The sequence below is a fragment of the Diabrotica virgifera genome, chromosome 3 (assembly GCF_917563875.1).
Source record: "Diabrotica virgifera virgifera chromosome 3, PGI_DIABVI_V3a".
Taxonomy (NCBI): Eukaryota; Metazoa; Arthropoda; class Insecta; order Coleoptera; family Chrysomelidae; genus Diabrotica; species Diabrotica virgifera.
Window position 1 is genome coordinate 24,762,131 of NC_065445.1, and position 16,350 is coordinate 24,778,480.

Sequence of the window (16,350 nt, forward strand, 5' to 3'; positions counted from 1 at the left end):
CAAAATAAATTCATTTTTTCAAAATGTTGCAGGACTGAATATAAAGCAGACAGCAAGTTGAATTGTTTCTTACATATATAAGAACACTGTACATTTCATTTGCAATTTGCAAAATTAAAATCGGTTAACTACCACGACGTCAGAATTTTTTTAAATAAACATTAATTTTTGGTGCTACGCGCAGGACAGCGGATACGTTTGCTCTGATTGGGCATTCCAATGACCTTTGATAATAATTATTGATAAATTTTAATTTTTAGTACATTTCGATATAAATAAATAAATTTGTTTATTGCAAAATAAAAACACATACTCTGTCCTTTGAAATAACACTTTTTTAGCAAAAATTTTCTTTGTTCATATATTTTAACTTAGAGAATGAAAGTTTATTATTTTTAAACATATGGAATTGTTTAAACAATATTTCACAAACAATAATCAAATTAGTTTGATTTTTGTGGAATTAAAATATTAAAATACAACAAAATATAGAGTAAGAAAATAATATATTAAATTTAATAAAGATTGGAAGAAATTTTGGTGGAAATCAACTTGTGTGAATCTAACACCGCTGTCCTGCGCGTAGCACCAAAAATTAATGTTTATTTAAAAAAAATTCCTGACGCCGTGGTTGTTAACCGATTTTAATTTTGCAAATTGCAAATGAAAGGTACAGTATTCTTCTATACGTAAAAAAAATTCAACTTGTTACCTGCTTTATTTTCAGTCCTGCAACATTTTGAAAAGATGAATTTTTTTGGCGAAAGCTGGATTGCAAAATTTATTTTGCAAAATCTATTGAATCGATCTTAATGAAATTTACAGTATTGTTTTACTGTATCATAAAGTTTTTCTGGGTAAAATATGAAGGTCCAAGTGTAGCATAAATGGTTGAAAAACGTAAAATGCGAATACTTGTTTTTATATGTTTTTTTCGCAATTATTGCTATTTCGCAACAAGGGTGACAATTTTTAAATTTTTTAACCAATCCTATATTGTAGAAAATTTAATTGCGCAACTTTTTTGTCAATGTAACTTTTCTCGGAAGCGAATACTTTTAAAGTTCTAATAAAAACGAAAAAAAATCGAATTTTTCCTTCAATTGTTGACATTTTGATTATTTAAACAATGTTCCGGACCTTTTTGAGTGGGAGGATAACTCAAATATTATTATTTGAGTTATTTTCAAGCAATTTCTGCAAAAAAATGTGAGTCACCTCTCAACGTCCATCTCAAAACAGATGCGCCCTGGATTATATACTATCACACACCTGGCAACGCTGGATGTTATATTGCGCCCTGGATTATATACTATCACACACCTGGCAACGCTGGATGTTATATTAAACAGTGATAAATCCGATCGGAAACAATCGGGTTTCAATCGGGAGGCTAGGAGGATATATGATTTTTATCTCTGTCTAGTAAGTGGAAATATTATAGTGTCTCTGTCTCTTTCGCTAATTTTGCAATACCCACCATAACATTTTTCCGAATCTGTATATAAAATATATAAATACCCCGAAACGAGAAAATAAAACACATCTTCAAAAGTATTCAATAATATATTATTTACAAATTTACCTGAACTAGAGGACCAATTTGCGGACGATGCAGAAGCCCACGTCAAATTTTGACTACTCCAAATACTACTGCTAGTATTATTGGTCACCGGTGATGGTTCTTTATCCTTCTGGTGTCGCATTTCTGCTGCTTGCTGATAAATTTAAACTCATTAATAATGTAACCAGGCCGATTATTGCGATAATTACCTTTGCTAATTTTTCTTGTTCTTCCGCTTGAATTTCGGCAAGGGACTTAACCTTCCTCGGTTCTACCGGTTTTTTCGCCCAGTTTAAGTGTGAGGTAGGTGCTTTCTCTTGTTGAAATTGTTGTTGTTGTTCTTTTTCCTAAATAAAGAATCAATTTTAGTATACAGAGTGAATTTTGTGTATGTAAACCTCAATTATCTCGGAAATGGCTTGCACGATTTTTATAGATTTTGGTGGGTACGGGTTTTCTAATGCGGCCAGTATTATAGTGGTAATTACATTGTTGTCAGATCTTTCGTTTTTCTGTAAATCTAATGAACTTTCTTATTTAAAATGTAACACCCTGTATATTTTTTGCGTTTTGAAGTCTTCGAGAAATACTTGAGAAAGAAGAAAAAAAGCTAGAGATTTAGGAGAGGAATATCTTAATAAAAGTTTTTGGTGGTATAAAGGAGACTAACAGGGAATAGCGCAGAAAAACAAACCAGGCTGTATAATAGACCCAATACAACAGAAAATCCGGACACAGCGAGTTAGAATGGTAGGAACATGTTTTACAATGTCAAAAAAAAACCAACCTAAGAGTTTTGCAGGCAGGAGAACAAAGGAATAAAAGAAGAGAGGGCACAGCGAGTTAGAATGGTAGGGACATGTTTTACAAATGACAAGAGAAAGAAACGTCCTAAAAGAGTTTTGCAGGCAGGAGAACAAAGGAAGAAAAGAAGAGAGGGACCAAGAAGAGAGGGACCAAGAAGGACGTGATTTGATGTCGTCCGGACTGATAGAAGAAATGGAAACAAGGGACTGGAGAGAACAAGTGAATGACCGGAAAAAGTGGAAGAATCTAGTCAATACTAAGGAAACGAAGGTCCATTGAGGTATGTAGAGCTGATGCAGTAAGTCAATCAATCACAATTAGTACATTCTTTCACGGTTTTTGCTCTAAATTTTAAAGAACCACTTGGATTGACATGAAATTTGGCATATTACGTATAGCTTACATGTCAAAGAAAAAAAGTGATATTGTGCCGATGTGTGCTTTTGCCCTGGGGGTGACTTTCACCAAAATAAGTCCGGAAATGGGTAAACTGACGTAATTTTGAGTAACTTTTGTTCTATAGAGCTTTTTCGCCAAGTCAACACTTTTCGAGTTATTTGCGAGTGAATATCGTCGGTATACTGCGAAAACCAGGTAAATGACAAATTTTAAAATATTGAGTTAAGTATACCAAAATTCTTAGCTTTTTACGCTCTACATACAGATAAAACCCAGTAAATGATACGACTTACCATTCAGCAGATAATTTTTGTGATAAACAAATAAGTTACACATAACCAACTTTTCATTTTCAAGTAAAACAATATATCGCTACTTACTTTCACAAAATTAAAGTTCTGTTGCATGTAAAACCAAGTAAGCGCACATATATTATTTTGCCGGATAACAATATATTTCTACTGCTGTATACCATATTCAGTAAAAAGGTGATAAATGTCTTTAATACATTTTACATGTACATTTTATTAAAATTTCTCATTCATATCGAAGGTAAAATAGATAGTATCGACTATGTTTCTTTGAATGGTCAAGAGGTACAGGTATGTGAGAAGTTTTTTTTTGTAAGGCACTTTGTATATCAGCGTCGTTAATGCAAGATGTTGTAAGAAAAATGAATATGCTCTGTTGTTATGCAGATACGGGCAAAAGAGGCAAGCATATACTGCCAAATAAAACAAGCAATGGAAACCTAAAAATTATGAAGGCTCATATTGAGTCTTTTCCAACCATGGTCCCACATTATATTCGCCTAAGTTCGAAGCGTCGATATTTGGACAAAATTGTGAGTATAAGGAAAATGTATCAACATTATATAAATGATTGTCAGCTGAAGAAACCGGAAGGTATTAGCGAAATTACATACCGAAGAATATTTTCTAACGACTATAATTTAAGCTTTTTTGTCCTAAATAAAATCATTATTTAGTTGGTAATAAATATTATTTATTAGCCCTATCATACTATGATATGGCTAATCCAACTAAGAAACCGGATTTAGAAAACAGTTACAGACAGCATCAGAAAAAAAAAGAATTATGGAATCTCTAAAAACGAAATGATAAGAAAAACTCTACTCAACAACGGAATTTTGATCCACAGGCTATACGCTCTGAGCTTCGCTGGTGTCGCTCCTAGCGGTTACTAATTCAACTTTTACCGGTAATTTTTAAATTTATTATTTACTTGTTATCGCTTAATATTTACAACGCAAAAAAGTAATTAAATTGTAATCGATTTTTTTAAGATTTTTCCAATCATTTTGACGTTCTATTGATAAAATATCAATTTCTTACTTCGGATACTTTGACAATAATCGTGTAGATGGCGCTAAGATTATAATAGATTATTTATAATTAGATATTACGGAACATTAAAAAAACTTAAATTCAGTATTTAAAACGTAAGTATATATAAGGTAAAAATATATATCACAGCTTTGACCAACTAATATTGTTTATAATTAATGTTTTTAATTTTAATTTTAAATTAATAATTTTGACATTTATGTCAAATTTCCAGTAAACGTTTACAAACTTGTCACTACTGGCGTTCACGAATTTGTAAATATCCCCTCTACGTACGAGCTCACAGCGTATACTACAGATTCCAGATTAACTGGACAATTCATATATTCTTACCAAATGTAGCTTACCGTTTTACCTGGTCAGAAATTAACGGTAGACGAGGAAATTCTGAAATAGAAAGCATTATACTCAACTAGTCATCAAAACGTGTTCCAGAATCTGTAAGCAAGTGAAATAAGTGTATTTTCTTATACCTGCAGAGGACAGTATCGTAACATAAATTTTAGAGTCGGGACATTCTTGTATGGAAGTTGACTCTATATATAGCAGCATCTAAACCGCTAGAAATCAGATCTCTCTATGGCATGCCAGATTACTTGCCTGTTTTTTCAAAATGGAAGGGAAACTAAAAATGTCAAGGCAAAAAACTTGTATAGAACCATACAAGTTTAAGATTTTAAATAGGTACTACGACTTTTATGATTTAAAAAAATTGTCACACACTCTAATTAAAAACCGGTGAAAAGACCAAAACGGCGAAAAAATAATATTATGGTTAAAGATAAAAAGATGAGATTCGTGAAAGAAGAGACAAACAGAATCCGTTTCAATTATGACGCGTCACCAAGCTTCATCTCCTTATGAGTTATCAACTAACATAAGCATGCTTACGTTAGTCGATAAAAACTTAAGCAACATTATGATAGAACTTCGCCAACTAGCATAGCAAAAAACAGAGATTTGTTACAGCTTTTTGATAAGGGAGTGATACCGGAGAAATATAACAGGTGGTATCGTATTTTACGATGCCAATGGCATCTTCTCAGATCCTGCTTTCAGTGACTAATCTGACGAGTAATACGCATAGTAATATTATTTTCTTGTATCTATAACACGTTCAAAATAAATTTGATTTTTCTATAAAACTGCCTATCGTTTATGTAAATAATATTCATATAACTACCAACGGCTCTGAATAAAATGTTCAGGGAGAACCAGTTAAATGTTATAATTATCGACTAATCCCTTAAAAACATTGCTATTAACTAGTTAAAGCCTCATATTCCGATCACAGAACTACAAAATATTATATTTGGTTTATTATATTTGTTATAAATGTGTTATTTTAAGGGTAACTGATTAATTTAGATTTACAGGTAAAACCAGGTAAGTGACCGCATCGCCATCTTAAATTTAGGTTTAATCAGCTAGGTGTCTTAACTTTTTCACACTAATGATAGAATATCATTTCTGATATATGTATCTTTCACTAGAATATCGAATATCAAACACAAGTTGTCCCTCTTAATTCAAAATGAAACACTAAACTTTAAAAACGTTTTTTCTCGGTTTCGGTATTTCGGCATTTACCTGGTTTTCGCAGTACACCGACGATATGTTCATTTTTCAACAAAATAACCACATTTTTAGACGGTTTTTCGCAAATAACTCAAAAAGTAAGTATTTTGTCGAAAAAAACGTTCTTAGCAAAAATATAGCCTATAAAAAAGTAAAAAAAAAAATGGTGTACGCGTTAGGTCTCTGGATCTCGTAGAACCAGAGTTATAGCCAATGAAAAATAGATTCATATTCACCAAATTTCAAATAGAATATTTCGACAATTCGATGAAATTAATCGTTACCGCTCCACAAATTATTTTACTTATGTTGTGTTTATATGATCTGTAAGTTTCATTGATTCAAAGTGCTTATTTTGAAAAAATTTGGTTTCAAAGTAAAATTTTTAAAAATTTTAATTTTGAAAATATGCTTTTTTTCAAAATAACTTAAAAATTGTTAGAGATAACAAAAATCTCGAAAAACAAAAAAAGTCAGCATTGGTTTTCTGAATATCATGTATTTTTTTGTTTTTCTGTTAGACAAAAATTGATTAAGATTTGGTGTTTCTAAATTTGCATACATTCGTGATCAGTGACTCGTTCAACCCCTTTTAACTACAGCCTTTTCAATAATAAGGACTTTGAACCGATGAAACCTACAGATCATATAAACAGTACATACACGAATCAAGAAACTTGTGAAGTCGTAACGATTAAGTTCATTTAAGATACTAATTAGGGGGTGATTTTCTCGATTTTTTACCAAAACAAAAAGGGACTAACTTTATTTTGAGCGTAACTTGTTTACTTTTTATGCTAGAAATTTTTTTTATAAAACAAAAATGAAGCTTTTTTTAAACACTTTAAATAAGTTGTAATGAGTTTCCCCGAAATGTGCTTCATTTTTGGTTATTTCACGTTAAAGTATTCCATTTGGAATTTGACGAATATGAACCTATTTTTCATTAGCTATAACTCTGCTTCTGCTAGGTATATATACATCATTTTTTAAAATTTTTTACAGGCTATATTTTTGTTAAGAATGTTTTTTCGACAAAATACTTACTATTTGAGTTATTTGAGAAAAACCATCTAAAAGCGTGGTTATTTTGTTGAAAAAATGAACATATTCACTGCCAAATAACTCGAAAAGTATTGACTTAGTGAAAAAACTCTATAGAACAAAAGTTACTTAAAATTAGCCAGTTTATCCATTTCCTGACTTACTTTGGACGAATATTTTTTCACCCCCAGGGCAAAAGCACATATCGGCACAATATCACTTTTTTTCTTTGACATGTTAGCTATGTGTGTGCCAAATTTCATGTCAATCTAAGCGGTTCTTTAAAATTTAGAGGTTTTGCGATATTTTACCGTTAAAGAACGGACTAAATGATAATAACATATACACACATAATATCTACATTCACGGTTTGTATAAAATTGACTTACTTGTAGCCTTTGTTGTTGCAAAGCTGCATCGAACGCTCGTTTTTCTCGTTCGGCTTTCTGAATCTCCGCGAGACTCAGCCCCATATTGGCGTTTGCCTGAGACCAAGGAGCGGCTTTAGCTAATCTCAATTGTTCCTGTTGCAATCTCTTCTCTTCTTCTAACCTTCTAATCTCCCTTTCCTTGATCTCTTGCCTGAAACAATACACTGTCAGTCCCCTAGCCTAGCTTTAGATTTTAAAGGAGTTAAAACAAACCTCAATCTATCTTCTTCTAATTTCTTTTGGTCTTCACTCTTCTTTTTCGCCTCTTCTTCGGCTTTCCTCAGTTCCTTAAGTCTTCTTTTCTCCTCTAGCTCCCTCAGCCTTTTTTCCTCTGCTTCTTTTTTTGCCTTTTCCAATTCCCTTTTAATCCTCTCGTCCTCCTTCCTCCTTTTCTCCTCGAGAGCTTTCTTTTCCGCTTCTTGTCGCTTTAGTTCCAGTTTCTTCTTTTCTTCAGCCTCTTTTTTCGCCAGTTTCTCTTCCAATTCTTTCTTTTTCTTCAATTCTTTTGCCGCTGCTTCTTCCTTTTGTTTCTGCTCCTTCTCTTTGTCGGCTTTCGAAGTCTTCGGCTGTAACGCTTGTTGCAGTTTTTCCGATTGAGTCAAAGGAGGCGAGGGAACAGCAGGTACAGGATTATTTTGTAGATCCCACATCGACATGGGGACTTCGTTTTGGGGTTGCCATTGCGAAGTACCGTTGTTGGCGGTAAATGTATTTTGTTGCCACAGTGAATCCACCTAGAACATACAACAAAAAATTTAGGAATACATATTTGGAATTTGGAAAAATTAGGAATAGAAACTTTGTTATTGGCCAGTCAAATTAGTAAAAAATCAGGCTTTTTGTCACAAGTGTATAGACGCGTTTGAACACTTGAAATGTGTAGTATAATATGAGATAATACAAAAATACTCTCATGTAGGGATTTATCAATTTTTTAGTGCAACTACTTTTAAATAAATAATCAAAACTTCAAACTTATTATTTTGGTCATAGCTTAAAAACTTTACTATTTTGAAATTTGACGTCAACAGACAACTTTTTCAGAAAAAAAAAGGAGACCTGCCAAATAAAATCGGTTAATAAACAAAACAATAATTGCAAAGAGAACACCAAAATCACGATTTTAAAACGTTGTTATATACTTCACTTGTTCTTTGTCACTTTATTCGAGGAAAAATCTTGTACTTGATTTTAAACATAGTTCCTGACGAGCTAGAGACCTGAAGTTTTCAGAATAACTCAGAACTCGATGACAATGCAAAATTCAACAGCTTGTACATGGATGCATTGAGTTTTATCATTCCAAAAAATCATAGTATTTTAATACTGGAGGCTCGCATTCGATTCCCGGTATCGGAATTTTTTTTGTTTTTAAAATTGACACTTTGATTTGAAAAGTCATTTTTTTTATAGGTAATACTTGTGTAATTATCTGTGTAAGAGTATAATTATTTTGACATCGTTAATAATTTTTTATTATTTAGTAAAATTTGTTTAAATGTACCTGAACTTGACGGTTTTATGTTTGAATTGTGTGCAAAAGATGGGCCAGATCGCTTAACAGTTTTTGCGAAATTTAATTTGTTGTAATCAGATTTTTTGAAAAATGAGTTGAATGGATCTCAATAATTAATCCGGGGCTTATTTTCTTCGTTAAGGCGTAGATTACGTTAATTAACGACATTAAGGGCTGAAATTAATAAATCTTTTATAAAGAAAAGGCAAATTTTTCAACAAAATTTTTATCAAACAAAATGAAAATTGTTTAAATAAGAGTCCACCCACGGTTTCAAAATTGAGAGCTCGGAAAAATATGACATATCTCGGTTTCTGCTGGACCAAATTTGCTCTTTTTTTAACTGGGGTACAACGTTCAAATAATAACATTTATCGTATTTCCATTGCAAAATTATCCTAAAAAAGTTATTAGCGATATTCAAAAACGAAGATTTTGTTATTCATTTTGCAATAACGTTTTTGTTTATTAACCGATGTTAACGACGTTCTACACCTTCGTTGCGGGGTATGCCTCTCAGAGGAAAGGGGGGAAACTTATATGCAAGCGAAATTTGGTAACAATGCATTTATAGCAGAATACTCAAATCATATGTTTCAGTATTGAATACTTTATAAAAATAAATTATAATAAATTACGGAAATTACGGAATAAATTACGGAATTAATTATAATAAATAAATTAAAAATAAATGGTACGGTAAACAATCCTCATTTTTTAATAGGTTATTCCTTACAAAAAAACCTTTAATTTAAGCACAAATAATTAAAAATCGTAAATTTGGGTCAAAAGTTATTGAATTTTTAAGAATTCCCATAAGAGCCCACGTTAAAACTTAACTTTGACCCTTAATAGTAATTAAACGGCACGGTAAAACAATTTTTTAAAAATCAAGTTTAGTTTTTTGAAGTAAACTATAACATACTAAAATTTCATGTAAATCCTTAATTCTTTGCCGAAGGTGTAGAACGTCGTTAATTTAACATATCTCATTTTGTATCTTTTTTTTTCTGAAAAAGTCTGTTGACGTCAAATCTCTACATAGACAAGTTTTTAAGTTAAGCAAAATAATGAGTTTGATTGTTTATTTAAAAATTGTTTCATTTAAAAATTGATGAATCCATGGATGAGAGTCTTTTTGTAATATCTCATACTACACATTTCACCTGTAAATCCATATAACGAAAAAAGGCTTATTTTTTACCAACTGACTGGTCTATAAAACTAAATTAGTTGGCCTACTATGTAACTATATTCACTTGAAAGAAATGTAGCTTGTAAACACGTACATACACAGAACACGTGAATAGAGATGTTGATTGACGTTACTTGTGAGTACCTACTTGTTACTTTTGTTATGCTTTTGTATACAATCAGTTACAGTATTCGTGATTTTGCAACAATAAGATACCTCTTCAGCACCTCTAGGGAGTGTGAATGAATTGAACAAGCATTTCTTGTGTTGACAATCTACATTCCTTTCAAGTAAATATACTATAGGACACAGATTTATTGAATAATACTCGTATAATTACCTGTGGAGGAGTCGATTGCTTTTGTTGTTGCTGTTGCTGCTGCTGCTGTTGTTGAAGCTGCTTAAGTAGGCTCGTTATGGGATCGCTAGCTTGAGTCGAAGAGATTTGTTCAACAGAACCTCGAGAAGTAGGTCTTGGTAGATTAATACTTCCTCCAATACTGACTGGTATATTGCTCTGCATACCTGGTATAGGCATTGCGGCCGTGTTAAGAGTGGGTGTCTGTATAGAGTAAAAAAGAAAAAATGAAGATTATAAAGTAGTATCTTAACCTCAAAAAAAATGCAATATAGTAGAACATGTACAGTAGGAAAAATGAAATAATTCCCATGAACGATCATATCAACCACATATTTTTGGATTTGCTGCCTTTTTCTATAAGTAACAAACGAGAGAGACAGATTATTAAGTGTTATCTACAAAGCATAAACGTTATCCAAGATATACGCAGTTACATATTTATAATTGGCAGAGTGAAACGGCGATACAATTGTCCAATGTAGTTATATTAATTTGGTAGAAAATTTAAACTCACACTTGACTATTTCTGTACATACTTCTAATGTCATTCTTAGAAAAACATTCAACATGAGTAGAGATAAAGATTGTATAAACTACTATTCGAGTAATCGTGCTGGTCAACTATAATCTGATAGATTCGATTTCTGTCACTTTGACAGTGAAACTGGGTTAGGTTCGGTAGAGTTTATAAATTTTAATAATCAGTCGTATTTACTTAAATAAACTCAGTTCTTTTGAGAGCTATTTTTATATTATATTGTATTTTTGGTTTGGTAAGTATTTATTTAATTAAAATACCTCAATAAAATTTGTAAGTAATCATCTGTCAATATGGTTAACTTCTGTCTATGAGTTCGCCAAACGTCATTACTCTGACTTTTCAATCATAGTGTATGACATTACAGATTAGTATATTTTTACATTTATTTATTTGCAGATAATGTCTGGAAAATGATCTGGATACCTAATGATATGAATTCATTAAGTTTACTTTCATTTTAAATCACATGCAGCTGACATAAATGACATTTTTTAAATTCCTGTTCCTATTTACGTCCACTGGCAACTTTAACATGGAGAAATTCATTATACTATATATGCTTACTCATTATTTTTGTATTATTAATCTATATCAAATAACTAATTACGGTAGTAATAGTAACATTTATCACCAATAAATATATATTATCAGAAAAAGAATATCACCACAGAAATTTTTTGACACATTCTTACGTGGCGAGAAATCGTACGGTGGGGTAGTAGTCACATCCGTTTATTTTCAGTACATATTAACATAGTTTAGACTTTGTTTTGACTAGAAATTTTTGATTTGATTCGTATGCATATCATCGATGACGCATGGGTATTCTTTCATTTTTCCTACTGTATTCGCAAAATTAAATTCCAACAGAGGGCGCTCAAAATTTCAAAGATGGATGACAACGCTAGGAAAACAATTCATTTTGTCATTTGAATTCACAGTTCTAAAACGTTAAATTAAAATAATTTACAGGAGTGTTTTGCCAAAGTAACCACTAAGTTTTGCAACTAAGACATCTTCTAAGTTAAAGACGACTCAAAATTATGTTTAATCTGTATGCATTCATTAAAATTTGATGCTAACTACTGATTTGTTTTTACCTTTTTTCATAAAAAAATCTGGCCCCCGATAATCACACAGCGTTCTAAAAATTATTAATCTATCTTAGGATTTCTAATTTTGTTTTTAATTTAATTAATAGGTGCACTACAGTTTATTTTACATCGACAGATAACAATTTTTAATTAAATAAAAACTGGAAACTTGGAAACTAAGTAGGTGAATTTATTTTATAATAATTGTGTTCTGGAAATTACGAAGTGGTCGGGATATTTTTTATAACAGTGTACATTCTATGTACAGAATATATACTACATTTTATTCATTTATTTAATTTTGCAGTCGCTTAAACATTAAAAAATACTACGTTTAATACAAACGTTAAATTAACAAAATATGTGATTTGGCATTGGTTAATTTAGGTCATTACGTAGAGTATAATAGGAATGAATATTGAGGAACACTGCAATAGTTTTTTAAGTCGAAATTATTGTTAACTACAACATAAACTGACCGCAAATATGTACACAAGTTAATGGCAAAGTCAATGTTTTCCTTGAGTTGATGCTTCTCAATTTCGCCACCAGGCGTCGCCCACTTTGCGGTTCCTCGCCAATACAGTGTTATGTAAATTTTTCAAAAATAAGATTTCAATACAAAATTTTATAAACAAAAGACAAATTTCTTACCTGTAAACTGGGCATACTTGACGATAATCCTTCTGGTTGTGGCAGATTTACAGGTAGAGTATTACTGAGACCAGCGGGAATATTGGTTGGGTGACTGGTCGTCGGAAGACGGTTTTGCATAGAAAGAAGATTATTCATTTGCATTTGTATATGAGGATCTAAGGTACCAGGTAAATTTGGTTGTTTTTCGACCAATCCTTGTCCTGGAATTTTATTGCCCTGGAAATAAATATCCATCTTTATGTAATGTATATTATATCTTTAAATAATGGTATTCCAATATAGAGTATATTTCCAAATCTTTCCGAGCAAAAAGAGAATAACTTTTAAACAATTGAACACCCGAAAATTTGCCTCGGACACCTTATGCAACTTAGGAAGCAAATTTGCTATGAGTCCTCTTCATAGGGTCATTATTTAATTATTGTCCGGTATATTTAAATAATCGAAATGAAAAAAATAATATTAATCATATCCTGAAAGGTACTTACTTGTTGCATTTGATTTATCATGTGCATTAAAGAATTGGTCGCCTGTGGTTGTTGTAGGTATTGGAGATCTGGTGCTACCTATTAACAGAAATTTATAATTGTTACAAAACAATCTATGAATTAGACTACGAATTGCTCCCTCATCCTCCCAATTCCCCAGATTTGGCCCCGAGTGACTATGTGAGTCCCCGAGTGACTATGTGAGATTGAGCCCCAAACTTGAAGAAATGGTTCGGTGGAAAGATGTTTAACTCCAATGAGGAAATCATCTCACAAACAAATGCCTATTTTGATGACCTCGACCAATCATATTCTTCGGAAGGGATAAAACGTTGGAGAGGAGAATCGTTGGACTAAGTTTATGGAACTCAAAGAAGACTATGTTGAAATAATTATAAAAAAAACTTTTTATAGTACCACGTTTTTATTATTCATAGGACAAAAAACTGCACCTTCTGACACAAGAATTTTAGAATTTTATTAAGGGGTCATATACGTTTCTCGAGCTTAAAAAGTAGTCTAAATGTAATGATAAATTGTACGAAAACTATTGGGCTAATTGATTTCATTTTTTTTTAAATTTTAAAGGTGGACATAAAACATATGTTAAAAGTTAAAAATAATTAAAAACATGGCGGCTGCATCCAGTGGCGCAGAATGTGTTTTTTTTTTTCAGGTCAAACGGTGGGCATGATAACTGCTTAACCGTTCGTCCGATTAACTTCATTTTTGGCATACATATTCTAAATTAGATTCACTATCGTGTGACGAGAGCTTTTTGATTAAATTTAACCATTTTCGAATAGCAATAAAAAATAGACTATTTTTTTGGTGAGAATTACGACTTTTTTTTTAAATTTCGACCATTTCCGTAATCTTTTTTTTTTTCTTAAATTCCTCTCGTCACACGAGAACTATTACTCTAAAAAATGATAACAAATAAACAATTTTTGTTTCAGATAAATATTACGAGCTGAATCATGCCCACCGTTTGGTCTGAAAAAAAAACACGTTCTACTCCACTGGACACAGCCGCCATGTTTTTAATTATTTTTTAACTTTTAACATTACGTTTTATGCTCCTTAAAAGTCCACCTTTAAAATAAAAAAAAAAAAAATCAAATCAATTAGCCCAATAGTTTTCGTACAATTTATCATTACATTTAGACTACTTTTTAAGCTCGAGAAACGTATATGACCCCTTAAAATATTTATTTTTGAGAATTTTTTATGTAAACAAACTAGCGAGGCAATTTTAAATAACATACAGTCGGAAAAATGAAAGAATGCCCATAAACGATCACATCAATCACTTATTTTGTATTTACTGTCTTTTTCTATAAATAAAAAACGTTTGTTATAGAAAAAGACAGCAAAAACAAAATAAGTGATTGATGTGATCGTTCATGGGTATTCTTTCATTTTTTCGACTGTACTCAATAGCGATTACAAACGAATAGCAAATTTTACATGACATAGAAAGTGACGCCATCTATTGAGGAAACTAGTAGCGCCATGTTTTGAGAAAAGTAAGAATTAATTAACTTTACCATATAAAATTTAAAAATTTTAAATTCCAAATAAAACTCGATGTATTCATGTAAAACTGTTGAATCCCTAACTAAATATTTTATGATGAAATAAGAACAGCTATAGAAACAAACTAGTCGGGTAGTATGTTTAAAATCGATTACAAATTTTTCTCGGACAAAGCGACAAAGTGACAGACAAAGAACAGGCGAAGTATATAAAAACGTGGTGAAAATAAAATAAATTTTTATACAGAGTGGGCCAAGGAAAACTGTCCACCTCGATATTTGACAGTAGTTATTAGATTTTAAGGAAATGCCGAAATAGGTCGATTTTTAAATTACAATTTTTTGATATATTTATATTTCATACTAGTGACGTCATCCATCTGGGCGTAATGACGCAATCGATGATTTTTTTAAATTGGAATAGGGGTCGTGTGGTAGCTCATTTGAAAGGGTGTTCAATTCTTTATTCAGTAATATAAACATTAATATCATTTATACAGGGTGGCCAAAAAAATAATTTTTGAATTAAATTAGTTGAAGCAAAAAGAAGAATGGATGTCATTTATTTAACTCAAAATACATTCTATTGCTTTTCATAAACATAGCTTTTCGCTTAAATTAAATGTTCAAACTGCCAAGAGGTAGATGGGAGGCTGTTTGTGATTTAATTTAAGCGAAAAGAAATGTTTATTTGTGAAATAAATATGTTTTTCTATGTTCTGACAGCAGTACAATGTATTTTGAGTTAAATAAATTACATACATTTTTCTTTTTGCGTCAATTAATTTAATTCAAAAATTATTTTTTTGGTCACCCTGGATAAATAATGACATTAATGTTTATATTACTGAATAGAGAATTGAACACTCTTTCAAATGAGCTGCAACACGATCCCTATTCCCATTTAAAAAAATCATCGATTACGTCATCACGCACCGATGAATGACGTCACTAGTATAAAATATATGCCAAAAAATTGCAATATAAAAATAAAAATCGACCTGTTTCGGCATTTTCTTAAAATCTAATAACTACTGCCAAATATCAAGGTTTTCTTTGGCCCACCCTGTATAAAAAACATGTGTTTCATTCAAAAAATCACGGACGTATTAACCCGCCCTCGTACATATTTTGAAAATCAATTATACAATATTTTTTTACCTGTTGCTGTTGCATAATCAGTCTTTGAGCAGCAAGTTCTTGCTGTTGTTGCAGGGATATCGCGTTCCATGGTTCGGTGAGAAGTCTGGTCTGCGCCTGTTTGAAAGCCATCTGCGTCAGATACTGCAATTGCAGCATATCCGGTTCTGCCGCGGGCATCTTCGTGACGGGGAAACGAAGGCCCGCTTGGAAGGGGTTCAGTCCACCGCTCAGGCCTATCAGATCGCCCAGTAAAACGAACCTCTCGTCGCACGCCCTTCGCACTTTCAATTGGTTACTGAAGTATCCAGCTTTGAACCACTCTGCCATCTCCATGTTGGAAAATGGACCCTGCATTTGACCCTGAAACATTTTTATTGTATTCATTATCCTTACACTACACGAGCTACCAAATACCTGTGGATCCTGATAAAACCATTTGTCTAGTATGGGTGGTGCAGCTAAATTTGGGGGAGGTTGAATACCACCAATTTCAAAACTACTGGGCACTTGTTTAGGTACGTCTTCGTCCACCACCAATTTCAAAACGAAATCTTCTTGCAACTTTTCAAACTCCGAATCGTCAGGCCTACAAAGAAAACTTATTTGGTCAATATGGTTTATGTAATA

At 31.9% G+C, this 16,350-nt stretch overlaps 1 protein-coding gene across 3 annotated transcripts in view; it reads right to left on the bottom strand.

Moving 5' to 3' along the window:
• The window catches only part of LOC114349510 (GRB10-interacting GYF protein 2), a 74,327-nt gene that overhangs the window by 15,340 nt on the left and 42,637 nt on the right, over positions 1-16,350 (bottom strand). For all 3 annotated transcript variants that reach the window (XM_028299907.2, XM_028299910.2, XM_028299909.2), the window contains exons 8-16: positions 16,138-16,309; positions 15,742-16,083; positions 13,043-13,120; positions 12,552-12,770; positions 10,242-10,463; positions 7,404-7,924; positions 7,149-7,341; positions 1,774-1,911; positions 1,586-1,718 (exon numbers count right to left, since the gene is read on the bottom strand). In XM_028299907.2, the coding sequence (XP_028155708.2) occupies positions 1,586-1,718; positions 1,774-1,911; positions 7,149-7,341; positions 7,404-7,924; positions 10,242-10,463; positions 12,552-12,770; positions 13,043-13,120; positions 15,742-16,083; positions 16,138-16,309 (2,018 nt within the window). The remainder of the gene's footprint in view (positions 1-1,585; positions 1,719-1,773; positions 1,912-7,148; positions 7,342-7,403; positions 7,925-10,241; positions 10,464-12,551; positions 12,771-13,042; positions 13,121-15,741; positions 16,084-16,137; positions 16,310-16,350) is intronic.